The sequence below is a fragment of the Pelobates fuscus genome, chromosome 9 (genome assembly GCF_036172605.1).
Source record: "Pelobates fuscus isolate aPelFus1 chromosome 9, aPelFus1.pri, whole genome shotgun sequence".
NCBI classification, from domain to species: Eukaryota; Metazoa; Chordata; class Amphibia; order Anura; family Pelobatidae; genus Pelobates; species Pelobates fuscus.
In genome coordinates, this window is record NC_086325.1 from 148421864 (window position 1) to 148439296 (window position 17433).

A 17433-nucleotide genomic window follows, 5' to 3' on the forward strand; every position below is an offset into this window, starting at 1 on the left:
TAGGTGGTGGTGAACGTACGTGAAAATATCAAGAGAAGAGAAAATGTACCAAGTGAAAAATCAGCCTCCCACCTGGTAAATGTCACGAAAGCTAGGGGCACTTACTTCTTTCAGTGTTCCTTTGGCACGTGTGATTTTATATAGGAAGGTGACAGGGACACACAGCATGGAGGACATTGCAAAGCACCAACCGATGGCTTCACCCCACCATGGGTATATATAGGTCTTGTTGTAAGTCAAAGGCTTGTAGTTCACAAGGTTAAATATGAATATGGCCTGAACAGGAGAAAATTGGCATATGATCAGCAAAGCACAATAACAACATCAAGCAGCATGTGACACACTGGCACATGTTCACAAACACAGGATAAAAAAACCCCATCAGATATGTTGTGGTTTAATTGTATCAGCTACTCTGATCTGGATGGATAATCAGCAGTAGAATACTGTATATTTTGGATACCAGCATATATACTGAAAAAAACTAAACAAAACAAAACACAATGATCTGTTTGCAGTGTCTGCTAGCATTGAAACACAGGTTTTGCTTTGCAAAGGTAAAGAAAAATGATTTATAGTGTAGATTTACAATCAGCACATAAGATCTACACGTTGTGGTTTTGTAGTAAAAAAAAAACCTAAAAACAAAAATTTAATTAGAATACAGTAAGCAACAAAGACTCAGCGGGAAAGTACCGGTAAGTAATAAACGTAAGGAATAATTAGCTAGAAAGGTATGTTGCAATACATAGGTGGTATGCACGCTATTATTGATGATTACTCAAAATACAATCTGGAGGGTGCTCGGGAAATGTCAAGGCACGACATAACAGTGTAGTTGTTGCATACTTAAAAGTAGTGCTTTCAGATCTGTTATGGAGCCAGCAAAAACCAGGGGGTTACTTGCAAAAAATATATTTTTAAACATGAGTGCGTCACATTTTTTGTTTTTACATGTGTCTGCATGTGTGCATGTGTATGTGACAAAGTAGCATGTAATGACTGAAGGCTAATACATACCAAGTGTCTGCTTGCGTGCAAATATGCGAGAAATCATGTATGTAAAACCTGGTAACTAGTACATGTTTACTGCTAGTTTATATTTCTCATACCAGGGCCATGTATCAGACAGAGAGGTGCAGCAACACACAGAAAGATACGTGCAGACCTGCGTGTTATAGATTAGGAAATATTCATTGAAATAGACAAGTGAAAGTAAATGGTGATTAACCAAGGCTGGGTACAGCCACCAACCCAGTGCTATTAGGCAGAATGTCTGACCTCTTCAGTAGCACCACATCTTAGTAAGCAACGTGAACATGTTTTCATTAAAGGTTAAAATTCAGGTCTCTGGCATAGGTATGGCTTCCCAAGAGTGTCCTTGTAACTGCAGTTTAGACATCGAAATGAGCCTACTTTTTATGAAGCCATTTATACCAATGTGATTGCATAGGAACACGAAAATTAGAATCGGTACTCCCAAAGGTGAAAGGTGGCCTGAACAAATCTATCACGGGACGCAGCTTGGGAATGAAATATACCCACTTTATTTGTTGTATTTCATGACACTGCAAGGATAGAGCACAGTGGGTAAAAGTGGGTATATTTTGCTCAAGGCATCGTTCCCATTTAGGACCGGTTGAAATGTTTGTGTTCCAAAGAATATCAATTCTCTAAGTTTGCAGACGGATTCTTCCAATAACGTTATCTTTGCAAATTTGTTTACAAATCATTCGAAATTCCAACCACTATTTTCTAAATATTTCCAGCATTTCGAAATTTGCTTTGGAAATTTCGTAAATTGTCTGATCTCACGGAATGGGACAGTATTATGACATATCAGACTAACGTGAACAGTTTACAGCAAACAGGGAAAACTGATTAAAGAATGAATTCCTTGTACAATCTATTAAATCTGGTTTGCATCCAGTTGTTGTTCTTGCCTTGTTTTTTTTCAAAGCACACAAGAAGCGTACAGTCTGCAGATGTCGCGCATGGAACGCCCTAATCTAGTAATAGATCTCACATCGCTTATTGTCTGTTACTTTCTGGGACACGGAGGATTGACAAGGCGACAAGTGTTCAGACCCAGCTGTCGGTGCGGGAATATCTTGATCAACTGCGATTCCCCAAGGATGAAGCGTTGGGATACTTTGTGGTTGTGTTATAAATGGATTTATTCACTATACAGTGAACTGTGATGAGTTAACAACACGCTTTCAAAACAAAATAAGCCGAACTAGGAGAACAAACAAGTAAACTATTGGAACTGCAGAATTTTATTGAAGTATGACAGCCCTGCGTACATGTGCTGACTCTCCCTTTCCGCAAGTGTGTCTGAAATGGTATCTATCAACTTTAACTATTTCTATACCGGAGGGAGATTTATCAATGCGGTGCAATGAAAGTTGTAAAAATTGAGTAATTACCGATGGAATGTTAGTTACGATTCGGCTTGTTTCTATGGTGATTGCCCTACTTTTAAAATGCTATACCATATTTCTGAGCGTGGCACTGTGATAAAGAATCCTCCTTTATAAATGTTCACTGTACAGCTCAACGCCACATGTTGCCGTTTTACTCATGAACGAAGATTTTAATTATGACTTACCATACAAACAAAGGGAGTGATGAAAGACCAGCACCACTTCATCCATGGGAAGGGGCGGTAACCAATCATACGAGCAATATCATCCATGAACCTATCAGCACCTGTAGGGTTAATAATGTAAATGTTAACCTGGTAATTGTGAGAGCGTGTACAATTCTACGAAAGACAATGTTTAGGAGCAGGGCAACATTTCTCAAAAGCAGTTTCTGCAGTCCAACTCCTCCCATCATCACGATTCTAGCTCAGAGTGACAGGCACTGCAATTCATTGAGAAATGGAGTTATGCAGAATGCGGATTGATAAAAGTGTTCTATTCCAAAAAAGTGTCACCAATTGTTTGTTTTCAGGATGATTGTCCCTCTTTTAGTAACTTAGATCATTTTAGAACAGTACCCTCTGATAACTCTCACCCAATGATTTAACACATGTTCAATGTTAGATCACCCTCCCCTCCGTAAGACACCCCTCCGTAAGACACCGTATTTACTAAACTGAGACTTCAAAGAGAATTTTAAATTCAAGGCTAGAGTAGGTGAACTGAAATTATTGCTGGATTTGAGAATTTTTCCAGTGCAGCTATTTTGACCTTAGGTTTGAAATTCACTTTGAATGCTCACTTCATTCAATAACCTTGACAATGTCCTTATTCATAGCTATAGTCACCGTCAGAACGTCAAGGTTTCAGAGGTAACTTTCATAGTGCATCTACTGCAAAGCAAATTGTAAGGGCATTTAAAGAGCTCAGCTCAGTCAGCATAGTTCCTGAATGCTCTCCTTTATTTCTGATTTAATAATCAGTTTCCAAAATAAGCACGTTCCCCACCCCTTTCACAGCCCAGCAATAATGATGGGCTTGAGATAAATGTAGACATTGCAGTTCTGTTCTTTCTTCATGATTTATTTGGGGATATGATCTCTGAGATGCCATCGATTCGATTTGCTATAATACTTAATAATACTGCTCAGCATGAAGAATTCAGGGAAATGACATCATATTTAGGTCCTCTCCGTATGAAAGGTCACACAAAGAAATGTGGAATTTGGATTTGTGCCATCAATGACAGAGAGCTCTTTCATCCCATATTAGACCCCAAGGACTTTGTATCCACATCTGTCCCCAAGCAGCATTAAAAGACAAAAAAAAGTAGCGTGGTCTCCTCCCTTTCCTATGCATGTTTTCTTGTTTACTGATTTTGTATTGTTTTGATGTACAATCTACAATTGGACCTGATTTACTTGTTTGGATGCATTTTTAAAATGATCAAAATCTGTTTTATCTACAGAAAAACGTATCCAAAAATATTAAACGTAAGCCTTTGTCCTGATTCTGAGTAAAGAATTGAAAATAAGAACGGGAAGTGTCAGGAGACCCTTAAAACTAGCTTTGGTAAACTTGGTCATGGAGGAGGTCCTATGGCGTGGAACAAAGGCCAAGAGAGAGTGGTAAGCAAAATATTAATGGTTCTAGATTGGAGGTCAATTATGAAATATTGGATTGGATTGTACTGCTGCCAACAGCAATGTCATAATCTTGACCATTAAGCTGTGTTGATGGAATATCCACCTGTATGTAAGTGAATACCGTTGTGTCGTTAATTTACAATCAATCAGTCTATTGTAGAAATTCAGCAGGAAGTAGATATGTATATTGGTTCGGGATTATAATATTGAATAATTTGCTATAAATCAAACGCTGCATTGTATATAACACATGCATTGGTTGTATTGCATAAGGTACATTAAGCTTTACATTGATTAGGAACAATACCGTTACATATAAAGATAGGAGGTTCCTGTCCCACAGTGCTTAAAAACTTACCATACACCCAGGCAATGACCACACACTGCCAGAAGGTTTGCCAAAGGAGAGTCATTCCACTGGCAGAATAATAATCGAAAAGTTGGAAGATGTACATGCCGCCCTGCAGGGAAACACAAATACCGTTCAATGTTATTTAAACACCCTTTGAATGTAGACATCACTAATATCAGCATGCAGATGTTTTATCAAGTGTGCCTAATGGAGATAGCCTACCCCAGTGCCTTAAAATAGAATGGCTTGATTAAATCAAATTACTTTTGTATTTCATTTGTATTTTATGCTAAAACAATAAATAAGAATAATGGAGTATACAACTTACAAAGATACTCTGGTTTGTTGTATCCTCCAAGATTGAATTTCCGCTGTTTAATTACTACTAGCTACAATCCACAAATTCACAATATACAAATTTGTTCAGCTAAAGTGATCTTAGTGCAGCAGGGAATGCACCAATCTTACAGTAAGAATTAAGAAGATAATTTGGAAACGTTCACTTTACATGATCACAGCCATCTTGGTAAAGGAATGTATTGATAAATGATATAGGATTCTGTTCCATCTAAGATCTAGCCTCTGTTCCTTTCTAGGTTCTAGCAGGATCTGGGTTCTGTTCCATTCTAGGATCTACAGGTTCCAGTCTCTTTTCCATTCTAGGATCTAGCAGGATCTAGAGTCTGCTCCATTTTAGGATCTAGCAGGGTCTAGGTTCTGTTTTATTCTAGGATCTAGCAGGCTCTAGGTTCTGTTCCATTCTAGGATCTAGCAGGGTCTAGGTTCTGTTCTATTCTAGGATCTAGCAGGTTCTAGGTTCTGTTCCATTCTAGGATTTAGCAGGTTCTAGGTTCTGTTCCATTCTAGGATCTAGCAGGATCTAGCCTCTGTTCCATTCTATGATCTAGCAGGATCTAGAGTCTGCTCCATTTTAGGATCTAGCAGGATCTAGGTTCTGTTCCTATCTAAGATCTAGCAGGATCTAGGTTCTGCTCCATTTTAGGATCTAGCAGGTTCTAGCCTCTGTTCTATTCTAGGATCTAGCAGGATCTAGGTTATGTTCCATTCTAGGATCTAGCAGGATCTTGGTTCTATTCTAGGATCTAGCAGGTTCTAGGTTCTGTTCCATTCTAGGATCTAGCAGGATCTAGGTTCTGTTCTATTCTAGGATCTAGCAGGATCTAGCCTCTGTTCCATTCTAGGATCTAGCAGGATCTAGGTTCTGTTCTATTCTAGGATTTAGCAGGTTCTAGCCTATGTTCCATTCTAGGATCTAGCAGGATCTAGGTTCTGTTCCATTCTAGGATCTAGCAGGATCTAGGTTCTGTTCTATTCTAGGACTTCGCAGGTTCTAGCCTCTGTTCCATTCTAGGATCTAGCAGGATCTAGGTTCTGTTCCATTCTAGGATCTAGCAGGATCTAGCTTCTGTTCCATTCTAGGATCTAGCCTCTGTTCCATTCTAGGATCTAGCAGCATCTAGGTTCTATTCCATTCTAGGATCTAGCAGGATCTAGGTCCTGTTCCATTCCAGGATCTAGCAGGTTGAATCTGCGTTCTACTTTGTGGGTCTCTTTTAATGTGTTAAAATTCCTAGAGGCACTAGATAGCACTTGAAAATGCAATTTTACATGCACAAGTTTATCATGTAAATGCTAAGCATGCCCCAGATCTAGGGTGGATAAACAGATAAGATCCATAGATGTTGCAGAACTGCAGGTCCCACAATGCTTTAACAATCTAAATGCTGGCTAAGCATCATGACAATTGCAGTTCTAGAACATCTGGGGATCTACCTTTTGCCCAGCCATACCCTAGAGCGTTCCGGGCACTCTGCAAGCAGGCTGCAAAAATATGTGATGCCTGTAGCAAATCCCTCTCTATTGTATTGGATTGAGTCTTCAATGTGTTGGGAAACATGCTTTCAGATTATGACAGTGATTTTGTTCAGCTTACCTCTGTTAACATAGAGATGTCAATAAGGAACATGACGAAACAGCAAATGGCCACAGCGACTTCCCTCTGGAAACGGAAATAATAGCGGGCAGGCAGCATGTCGAGAATGGCGGTTATGAAACCTTCCACACCAACAAACTGAAAAAAAACCAAACCAGTAACATAACCTTATCAAGACCAGTCATATGGTAAATTTTTTATTTAAAAAATATATATATTAAAACCTCTCGAGCACTGTCCCATTTTGATTTCTGTTTTCTAAGTACACCTAGCAACGCACTTGACTATGTTAATTCCTCTTTAATCTAGAACCCCAGTAGATAGGAATTGATTTAGTTATTTCAGGGTTTGGACCCAGGGAACTGTCATGTAAAGGTCATCTAGCTGACCATAAGACTGCCAGAGATTTCCAACTTTAAGTAGAGGCTACCCACTTCCTGCCCAAAATAATTAGAACAACAGAAACTCTACCTGGCTGTCCAAGCCTAAAAGCAGCAGCATGAAGAAGAACAGAGCAGACCAGAGGGGGGCCACTGGCATCAAGCTTACTGCTCGTGGATACGCGATGAAAGCCAAGCCTGGACCTATATAAAGAAAAAAAGATCAATATACCAGAAGACCCAGGACAATGCTACATAAAAATAATTCTACCAGGACTAAAAGGGCATCCATTCACTGCCAAACAACCTTTAGTTAACAGCAGATACCTACCCGATTCAGCCACTTTTGATATGTGTACCCCCTGCTCATTTGCCATAAATCCCAGGATGGAGAAAACCACAAATCCGGCAAAGAAACTGGTCCCACTATTAATCAGTGCAAGTACGAAGGCATCCCTGGAAAACAAGAGACAGAAACAGAGAGAGAGAAAAGAGGTTGTTATAATTACTTATTTCTTCTTATTTTTACATTGGGCTGCAGATGATATCTGCGTCATCACCGGGATGTTTTAAGACTCGTGAGCAAACATTACATGGCTTAAGCACAAGACTGCACTCTCAAAAGCTTAGAAGAACACTATTATTATTATTATGTCATCCTCACTAACGCGGTGCCAACGTATTGTACATTATTTACAAAATTTAAAACAGCAGGTCATTGACAAATTAAACAAAGTAGACAGAACAAAGAGGTGAGGAAAGCCCTGCTCAAATAAGCTCAAGATGGCCAACGGCTGGAATGTTTGTAAGCAGGACTCTGCAGTTGGCCTGAAAAGACTATTAAAGGGATACTCCAAGCACCATAACCACTACGGCCCTCTGTAGGGCTTATGAGACCAGGAGTATCCTGGCCTGGTTACTCAGTAATTAGGCAAACCATTTAGCAACAGTTTACCCTCTTACTTGGGTCCCTGCTGGGTTCCGATGCTCTCTGATGGTCTAGTGACATGTTTATGGATTCTGCGGACCTGCAGAAGCTGGAAGCTGCTGCAGTCGATATTTATTGGCTGAGAGCGTCTGCTGACCAATCTCAGTGAAATTCTGTGCAAAGAGAGTTGCCCATAATTATAGAACGCTGCCATTGGCGCAGTTACATCTCTGTCAGCAGAGGGTCTAATCCTTGAATGTGTAGTGTTTTAAAGTGACACTCTGCATACACAGACTCCAGGCACCATGACCGCTTCAAATCTATGAAGTGGTAATGGTGTTTGGAGCAACCCTTTAAGTATTTATTGTATATTTAGAAGGTCATTAAAATATTTGGTAAGGGGATAGTTATTAAATTGGTGCATTTGTAAGTTGCATTTCTTTCTTTATTTAATTTTTTTTTACTTTTTTAAACAGGTGCAAACTGATGTGAAAACCGATTTAGAATTTTTACATTGGACGCTAAGATGTATCAAGTTGCAGATCGGTTTCTCCAGTTATAAAGTAGAAATGTTAAGATGTAAAAAACTTTAAATAAAGAAGCTGGGGGGAAAAACAAAAAACGCCGTAGCTCCTGTGATATTCATGTTAATGTATCTGTACATATTATCACCAAGATCTATAGGAGAACACAGGAAGCGGAAAAGTTTCTTAATGGAGTAAATTTGTCGCCAACCTGTCAACTCTAAGTGCATTCAGTGCTTTCAGGCAGAAACATATTATAAACTTGACATATCTACAGCAAGCAGCATATAATGCATGTTTGATACCATGGCAAACCTATGGACTTGTTTATTCAAGCTAATATTTGCTGAGTAGGGTTGCTAGGAGAAGGGCTATTGAAGCTGAGAAAGGCAAGGTGCATTGAATCATTCTTTCATTTATACTGTAACCTTCTCTTGCATAAGACAGTGGTGACAACATCTTATTAACAATGTGGGGGGCCTACCATAAATATACTCTAGAGATTAGAACCGTCACATAAATTTGGCTGCAGCTCTTGTGGATTCAAAGCACATCCTGTACACGAGAATTATTTATGGAACTAAAGGCGCCTGTCTACTGGAACCCACAGTACATCAATGTACCCATTAGAGATTAGGCACAATGATGATGGTGGTAAGTGCATGGGCCAGGTATCGGAAAAATGTAAAGTCTATGAAAAACGAGCTGAATGTGGAGAACAGAATCTGTTCTTAAAGCAGCTTTGCATTATAGTTGTGACTTCTAACTATGATGCTCTGCCAAGTTTTGATGGGAAAGATTGGCAAAAAAAAACCTGCTACACCTTGAAGTGGCACTGTCAACTACCCCCCTTCCAAATTGAGTATTTGATAAAGTGGAACTTCACTGAAATTTCAGCACAGTCAAAAAAGAGACAAAGCTGGGACTACCTTGTCTTAGTATTTTTCCTACGCTTGGCTTAGTGCTTCCCTTTGACAGACCTCAGTAGTCACTAATGTTTTGCGGGCCGGTGGGTTCCTCCGTACTCCTCAGTGCTGTACTCTCGCGCATGAGATTACAATGCTGACTTGGGCTCCTGGCAGCTAAAGCACCATGAGCTGAAGAGGACCGTCAGGAACAGCACGGTGGAGGCCGTGAAGAACAGGTTCTGGTACATATAACTCATCTTGTCTACAGCAAACAAATTCCTCCTTGACCTTGAAATGGGTCACCAATCTTGAGTCTCTTATTATGGTCTAAGGGGTCTTCTCTTATCCTATAAAATCCTCTCCAGCAAGATCATAGGATGAATGGAACTGTTCTATAAACGTATAGCAGCCATACTGTGGCTGCCATCTCTTACAGAAAGTGGGTTCATGGTTCAGTAAACCTAGAAGTATTCACAAACTGCGGCTTGGCACACTGCATGTGGAAAACAGATCTCAATTTAAGTTGTGTAGCATGTGCATTCCATTCACACCACTTGGACAAAACTGATACAGTCATCCTGGAAGATAGAATTCTGTCTGACTGATTGACAGCTCCAGTGGGCTGTCTTACAGTAGTAGTGGCAACATGTTCTATAGTTTTCTGTAGTTGTAAGCCACTCACAGATAGGAGGATGGGTGCAATGATGCAACATTGGTAAAGCGGCACTGTTGTCCCCAATGAAAATTGACTATTTCATAAAGATAGAATCTTACGCCTGACTTTCTTTGACACAAGGCAGAGTCGAAGTGTCAGTCTCTGCAGCTGTCAACAGTGACAGCTGCACGGAATTTGCTGTGTCTATGAAGGATCCCAAAACCCCATGGATGCTGTACTCTTGCGCATGAGCGAGTGCACAGCAGTGGTGTCAGCACTGAGGAGGACCCCGCCAGGCCAATATAGCTGGACCCGCGAGTGTCAGGTTTAGGTAAGTAGGACTCACCTTTACCTGCTCCGCCTCGGCCACTGGACTCCCAGCGGTGATGTTACCATTAGAATGGTGACAGTGCCGCTTTAACTTTCTATGGAACTTAAAATGACCCTTTAGCTATGCAACACACCACAAGAGGCATACATTGATTACCTCCTAGCAGTCACAGGGTTAAATACAGGAAAAATAAGAGAAGCGGAGATCTGACCACCAAGCATGGGGACGGAATGTGAAGGGAAAGAAAGACTATAGCCCAACAAGAACCCCCTTTGCCTTCCATGGTCACAGTACTCTAGCCTATAAATGAAAACAGAACATGATCCTTGGTGTTGTCTGCAGCAGCTGAGCGAGGTGTCATGCCCTACTGCCTCATAGGGCTCTGCTTACAGCAGCTGCTCTTAGCCAGACATTAATTTCTCTCGATCACAGGGTTGTCAAGAGCCCAGTAGCTGAGCTTCTTAAAGTGGCCATCCCTTCAAAATCCACATTGCTACGAACAGATTGTTCTTCTGTCATTTGTTCCACACTACATATCATATAGCAATTTTATTTCAAATAAATAAATAAATAACAAAAAAAGTGATAAAAGGTTCATGGGATTTTTACTTAGAAAAACCAAACAAATCAACATATCTTAATGCTGTGGATTTATTTTGCTCACCTCACCACATCGGCACTAACAAGGGTCTTATTCAATAAACGGTTACATTTAGGTCAATCTAGTTGAGATGGATAAATATCTCATACAAGGCCAAGATGATATAGTTTCCAAATTTACACAGCATTTTAGAACTCAATCGCTGACTCAGGAAAATAAATCACAAAGTGTTAATTCTATGAAATTTTTATTGTCTACAAAGACAGAGGTGAGTCATATTTTATTACTGTTTTTTGTACACTGAAGCTGTTGATTTCTTGGGTCCCAGGAGGAGGCCTCCTTATAAGCTGATGATTTCACTGGAATATCTAAGTAACAGAGTCTACCAGGAGAGTAACTAAAATCTCTCCTTATTTAATAAAGGTTTTATAAAATAGTTCATCATAAAGGAGACCTAAAGCTGCTTTGGATTTGGCCCTGGTAAGAAGAGATATGTCCATCAAAACAAAAACCTTTGGTTTAGCAGATTTGTGAATAACTTGTTTATTTTATGCTATTTCATGAAAACAATTACTGTGTATAACGAATAACCGAAATCCAAACAGATACATACAGAGGCTGCATGATCATCAAATATTTTCCAATTTAAAGTAAAGCATGACTCCCCTTGGGTTAAGCTTTGACAAAGAGAGTCCTAATGTGATTGAATACAATACATTTTCTATGATATAAAAACGCAGATGAGGATTGTTTGACGCAACAGTGATAAATTAAGGACTTAACTACGTGGTAAAATTATGTTAAGCTCCTTGTTTAGAAGATATGCGGTCTATTGAAATAAAAGGAATAGTTAGATAGATGTGGTAATGCAACAAACAATGATTTTCAGACAGATAAAAAAAAAAAAACGTTATATAAAACCACATCAAAAAGTTGGAGCTCAGTATGTCTTTTTTATACTTCTCTGTAGATATCATACCATCTGCCAATCTATCTTATGTCCACACATCATTATTATTGGCTAAGGCTTTTGGATTCTCATGCCGGAATAATGGAACCAAGGCCACGGAGTATTCTAGTCTACGTAGAGACAATCTCTAATGTTCTAGATTTTGATTCAGATGTACCGCACAGTATTTTCAAGGCATACATAGCCATCTAAGATTGAGAGGGATCTTAGTCCCTCTTTCCAAAATGAGTTGGATCACTGGCAATCTGTGTACCAGATGCCCCTTCCAGGAGTCACTCAAAGCCACAGGAAATGTTACTGATGCCAATGCTAGGTAAAAGCTGCATAACCGTATTTTAAGTTGTACAACCTAGTCGAAATATGTTTGCCTAAACAGCTGCCTCTTACTTGTAGCAGTCATTGTTGAAGCGGTTATAGCTGCCCAGGGCTGTTAGAGCTCCAAGTCCTATGGCGTAGGAGAAGAAAATTTGAGTGCCAGCATCGATCCACACCTAGACCATGAGAAAAGAGGCAGAATACAAAGTGTTCAGAAATCCATGCTTGGTAGCTATACAATGGGCAAAACAACTATGGTTTATTTTTGTAACCTGATAAACAATAGCTACATGTACCAATTTGTTACTTTTTTAAAACAAAAACAAAAAAAATCTATAATTTACATATGAAACACTGTGTCCAAAATATACATTTTATTTACTTCTAGTCAACATAGGACATTGTCTAAGGGCTCCACACACCTGTCTATTAACCACAACAGGCAATATGGCAGTGATGGCTAGGTGAGTAGCAGGTGGTGCTAGAGGAGGTATGAGCAGGATGTGTCACACAGCAGTAGAACCCTCCACCCATGTAAGAGAGCTCGATAACCCTACTTTGCTGGGTGTTATTTGGTTTGCATGCCCCTTGCCTTGGTTATCAAACACCATGGTGTCATCTACACACAGGACTAAAAGTGGGATATCATTTATTCCTTTTAAAAAAATGTATGCGTGACTTTCTGATTTAATTATAACAGCCACGAAAAGAAACATAAAAGGAACAACTCATTAGAAATAGCTCAGTTGGCCAATTGCCATGTCTCTTGACATTCAGACCCGAGACCCCAAGACTTCATTAAGACTATTCATCTTTCCGTGGTTGATTGAAAAATAACTATTAAGATGGGACATAACATCTAACAATTAGTTCAGATAATAATTAATCAATCATCTGGTTGAAAAGTTCTGGATTTCTACATGATAACTGTACTAAATATATTTAAATCTTGCCTATAGGCTCCTACCTGAGCACTCCCGAGCTTTGACCAATCAGGCTTCAGGTAGTAAATGATACCTTCTACAGCTCCTGGCAACATAGCACCACGGACCAGAAGTATGAGCAGAACCACATATGGGAACGTGGCAGTAAAGTAGACAATCTGAAATATAGAAATTATAAGATGAGTTAAGAAACCAATGGACCTTTAAAATTAGAATTGTTCTGGCAGCATAAAATCAGTAGCTCCCTATTCATAAGGTACGTACTCATCGCAAGATAATTTTTTATATAAATAGGGAACTACTGGTTGGCTTCTGCCCCTGAAAAGATATTATTGATTGTATGGCAGTTGGCTTATAAACTACGCTTCAGAAAGAAATAGCGTAGCACACTGTAAATAGTTTCCTATTTAAGGGAATCTTACAAATATTTACATTATCGTTGTCTGCGAATGAAAAGGGACATCTGCTCAAATATAGCTCTATTAAATTGGATGCAGGAAAGTTATCGGAGGTAATATGCCTTCCCACTGAGAGTGTTCAGATAAAATTAAAGGTTTTATAATTTATTGTAGTAGCAAACAAAAATCTAAAAAACATAGTGAAAAGTCCCCAAAGTGATCGACAAGTATTAGAACAGGAGTATAAAAGTGATAAACAGCGTTTCCCTCAAAAATTTAATGAGTGCACATACTTAATGATTTCAATCAGCAATACTCCATTTTGGCGGCCGTCATAAATCCATCAAAGTTGCCCTGACCTTGGCATGACCTACATGCTTCCTTACCAAAGGCAGAAGAACTGTGATTTACAAACTGCGAATCCGAACTCTTAGCAAACAACATTTTTTAATCTCTATCTAAAGATGTAAAAGTTGTACATATCTAATATTGCTTGGGTACAGTGCAGAGCATCTCATGAAAAGACAACGTAATTACCTACTGGCGGACAGCCCACTAGGAGTGTGAATTTCAGTCTAGTGAAAGGTTTGTGATTTCAAAGTGAATTACAAATTTTAGGCCAGAATTATAAACAAACAAACAAAACATAAAAAAACGGCTATGTTTTCAGTTAAGTTGTTTTGTCCTCAAATTTAAAAGTTCGCTTTGAATTCACATTTGAATTATCATTAATTCACACTTTAGTAAACAACCCTGAAAATATAGAAATGTACTCTTTTTCTCTAAATAAATGTATTCCTTTATATTAAGTGAGCACAAGTTGCAGAATTCCTGTCCCTTTACCATTGTAAACCATTACGGGTCATGTGAAATTACTTTCTCTAACTTGATATCTCATCATGTTCCGTTCAAGCCTTGCCTCTCCCATCTGACCCCATTCTTTGTGAACATTCCTATGGTCCAGAAATACCACAATCAGCGGAGAACAATGTCTCAGAGTGGGAGCTGTGCTCCACAAGCTTCATTCATAACATTACGGTCATCTTTCCCCCTCTTCCACCTCCTTCTGTCGTCTGTAAGTCTAAAAAGTGTCACTTACCCTGCTAGCCAGCCTCTTTATAGGTCATTGGCTGGAAAATGGACTGACTGAATAAGCAGTGTGCTCACAGCCAAGAGGCTTTAGAGACAATGGCCTAGATTTGTCAGAGGCTGATGAGGTTGCAGTAATCCTTATCTCCCATTCATGGATATGCAAGTGCTAAGCATAAGCACAACCTGGGAGGTCTACAGCATTGTCTACAGCAGACGTGATCGCTATCCACGTAGAGGACACGAGATACGCAGCCCAATAATCACCATTCACGTACAGCGCATTACACGTTCTGCGTAAAACCAACTCATGACTACACTAGTCGATTTCAGCCAGTGAGAATGTTATACGTGACGAGTAGAGTCAACAGGCCCGCTCATTAAAGGGACAGTGAAATCCAATATTGATGTACAAATGCATCAAGCTGTTAACCTACATAAATCAATCATCTGACTGTCAGCCAGTATCTTAAAATCAAAGGCTCTGAATATGATAACAGGCTTATTCAATAAAGTAGGACTTTTCAGGAATTCCATGTCAATTCCAAGTGTATTTAAAATTTAAGGTTAAAAATAGCCAAATTGGATGCAGAGTATCTAATTCAGCTATTTTGGAAAAAAAGTTATTTCACATGCCTCGTATTGGTTTATAATTTTAAAGGGACAGTTCAGTTAAATTATTATGAATGCACTTTGAACTTTGAATTAATTCTCACTGTAGTGAATAAGGTTGGTCTAATGTTTTAGAACTATCGCTGGAATAGTTCTACATGTTGAAGAACAGCATTCTAAATGGCTATAAGCCATATAATTTTATATACACAAGTTAATTTACATGCACACTTAGCAGAGTCTAAACAAACACCACTGTGAGTTTTATAGCCACGGAGTCCTAAGATAAACTCGTATCCTGAGTTCAGAGAAATAGCAGACTCCGGGTTAAGAAAAAAGGGGAAAGAATTTTTCAGTCTGAAAAAATGACAACAGAGGGACATTCAACAGAGGCGTAATTAGGAGTCATGTCGTGTATACATGGATATCATGAAGAATGACAGAGGATAGAAAGGGAGATTTTGGGGAAATTCTGTGAACATGCAGCATGAATGGGCAGATATTCTTTCTTTAAATTGTTGCCCAATGGAGATAATGTTGAATTTTCATGTTGAATTCTCTCCAAGTGTCATTAGTTATTAGAAAGCTTTTCCAACACCGACCAGACCACCTGCCGAAAAAAGCTTACAACCCACATACGCCCCCAGACGCGCACCGACACCCCCCACCCCTCTACTCCAACACCACCTAGACGGTGGAAACCCTTGACAGACCACCAACAAGACTCCACACTTCCCGCAAACATAATGTGTGCAACAACTTACCCAATTTTTTATTCTGTACTCATACACTGTGTAAATGTACAATAAAATAATGCCTTGTATTTTTGTTTATAATTATGCCTTCTGTCATAACAAAATAAAGAATAAAAAAAATAAAAAAATAAGCTTTTCCAAGCACGTAAACTACTACATAATCATGTAGTAGTTTTGGTGCATAGATGCTGTCCCTTTTTTATGAAAACACACGGCTAAGCGCCGTTAGACTGAAAACGACTACAGGAACTTGGTCCATAACAATTTTTTAAGGTCTTTTTTTGGTCAGTGTCATCTCGCCAGCATGATGACTTCGAACATCAAATGTCAAATGTTTCCCAAAGAGAAGCTTTGGAGTTAGTGCTAGTCTTTTAAAAATCCATAGGTTGGCAGCACATGAAGTGCATTAGTATTGGACTGGTCCCAAGATCATGCTTGATGATCTCACAGTAATGGGAACGGCGGCAAAAAAGGGTGCGTGCCAGACTGCCAGCGCTGGAGGTGGAGAACTGAGTCGAAACGTAGTAAGGAACACTCCTAACTTAAAAAATAATATGTTTACATTTCATTTTGATGGTTTCTTTAAAACTACAAGCATCTACTGCTTCTAGAACGCAATAAAACGATTTATAAGAGGCACAGACAGAAAGTGCGCAAACCTGGCTCGATATAACAACTTGTATGGCCTGAGTGTCGGCAGGTGTAAGCAGAACAAACACCTCACCTGCTTATCTCTTTTGTAGATGATAAAAAGTGCACTCTAGACCAGTTTATAATAGGCTTGTCTTATTTTTCAGAGTGATAACAGCTTTTGCCTTGTTTGGGTTGTTTGTTACCAGAGGTTGGATTATTATGAAGACATGTGATTGTGAAAAACCCTCGAGGTGATGACTTGGCAACATGATACAACGAAACAAAATGTTCCAATTAAAAAACAAAAACAAAAACAAAAAAAAACAGAACGGAGACCAAGGAATGTACTCACTAAACAGTGAATTTTGAGGAACTAAAAAAAAATGAAAATTTGGATTTCCGTTGCAGCTAATTGGTCCTAAAATTTGTGATTTGGTTTTCAATCATTTTTTTTAGAGAATGACCTCCATGATTGCACCTGCTTTAGCATTTCCATAACTCAACAGCAGCATCTTGGATTTAAGTCTTATCTCGTTAGTCCTGAGTACTAATAGTACTGTCTCACCAAGAGAGGTTGAACTGATGAATGGGATCAGGAACTGTCAAGGGTATTTCAAGGGCACTCTCCAAACCCCCTCCATCATTCTTTATTCACTCCCATTGTTTAACTGTTGCTGAGCCAAATGGGTTTACTCCCTCCCCAAATGTAACCAAAAACAACATTTGAAAAATTTGACAAATCGCTAGTTTTTTATTCATTTTTTATTTATTTTTTTGTGTAACCTCATCTGCTGTTGGCCAAAATAGCTAAACTTAAAGCATCGCAAACTTACCGAGATTGTTTTTCAGTTTGGCAATTTCGGGACTAAATTTTGAATTTTAAACTTTTAAATTTTAAAACTGAATTCTTGACAATTAACACTTTAGTGTAAAACCACATCAATGTCAATAAAAAATAAATCACGCAAGGGCCAAGTTAAAGATAGAATTTGCCCAAGGAATGCTTAAACAA

General features: G+C 39.0%; 1 protein-coding gene across 2 annotated transcripts in view; it reads right to left on the reverse strand.

Moving 5' to 3' along the window:
- The window catches only part of SLC6A8 (solute carrier family 6 member 8), a 55504-nt gene that overhangs the window by 9576 nt on the left and 28495 nt on the right, over nucleotides 1-17433 (reverse strand). For both annotated transcript variants that reach the window (XM_063432722.1, XM_063432723.1), the window contains exons 5-12: nucleotides 12958-13092; nucleotides 12063-12166; nucleotides 7090-7214; nucleotides 6850-6962; nucleotides 6379-6516; nucleotides 4431-4533; nucleotides 2612-2712; nucleotides 106-276 (exon numbers count right to left, since the gene is read on the reverse strand). In XM_063432722.1, the coding sequence (XP_063288792.1) occupies nucleotides 106-276; nucleotides 2612-2712; nucleotides 4431-4533; nucleotides 6379-6516; nucleotides 6850-6962; nucleotides 7090-7214; nucleotides 12063-12166; nucleotides 12958-13092 (990 nt within the window). The remainder of the gene's footprint in view (nucleotides 1-105; nucleotides 277-2611; nucleotides 2713-4430; nucleotides 4534-6378; nucleotides 6517-6849; nucleotides 6963-7089; nucleotides 7215-12062; nucleotides 12167-12957; nucleotides 13093-17433) is intronic.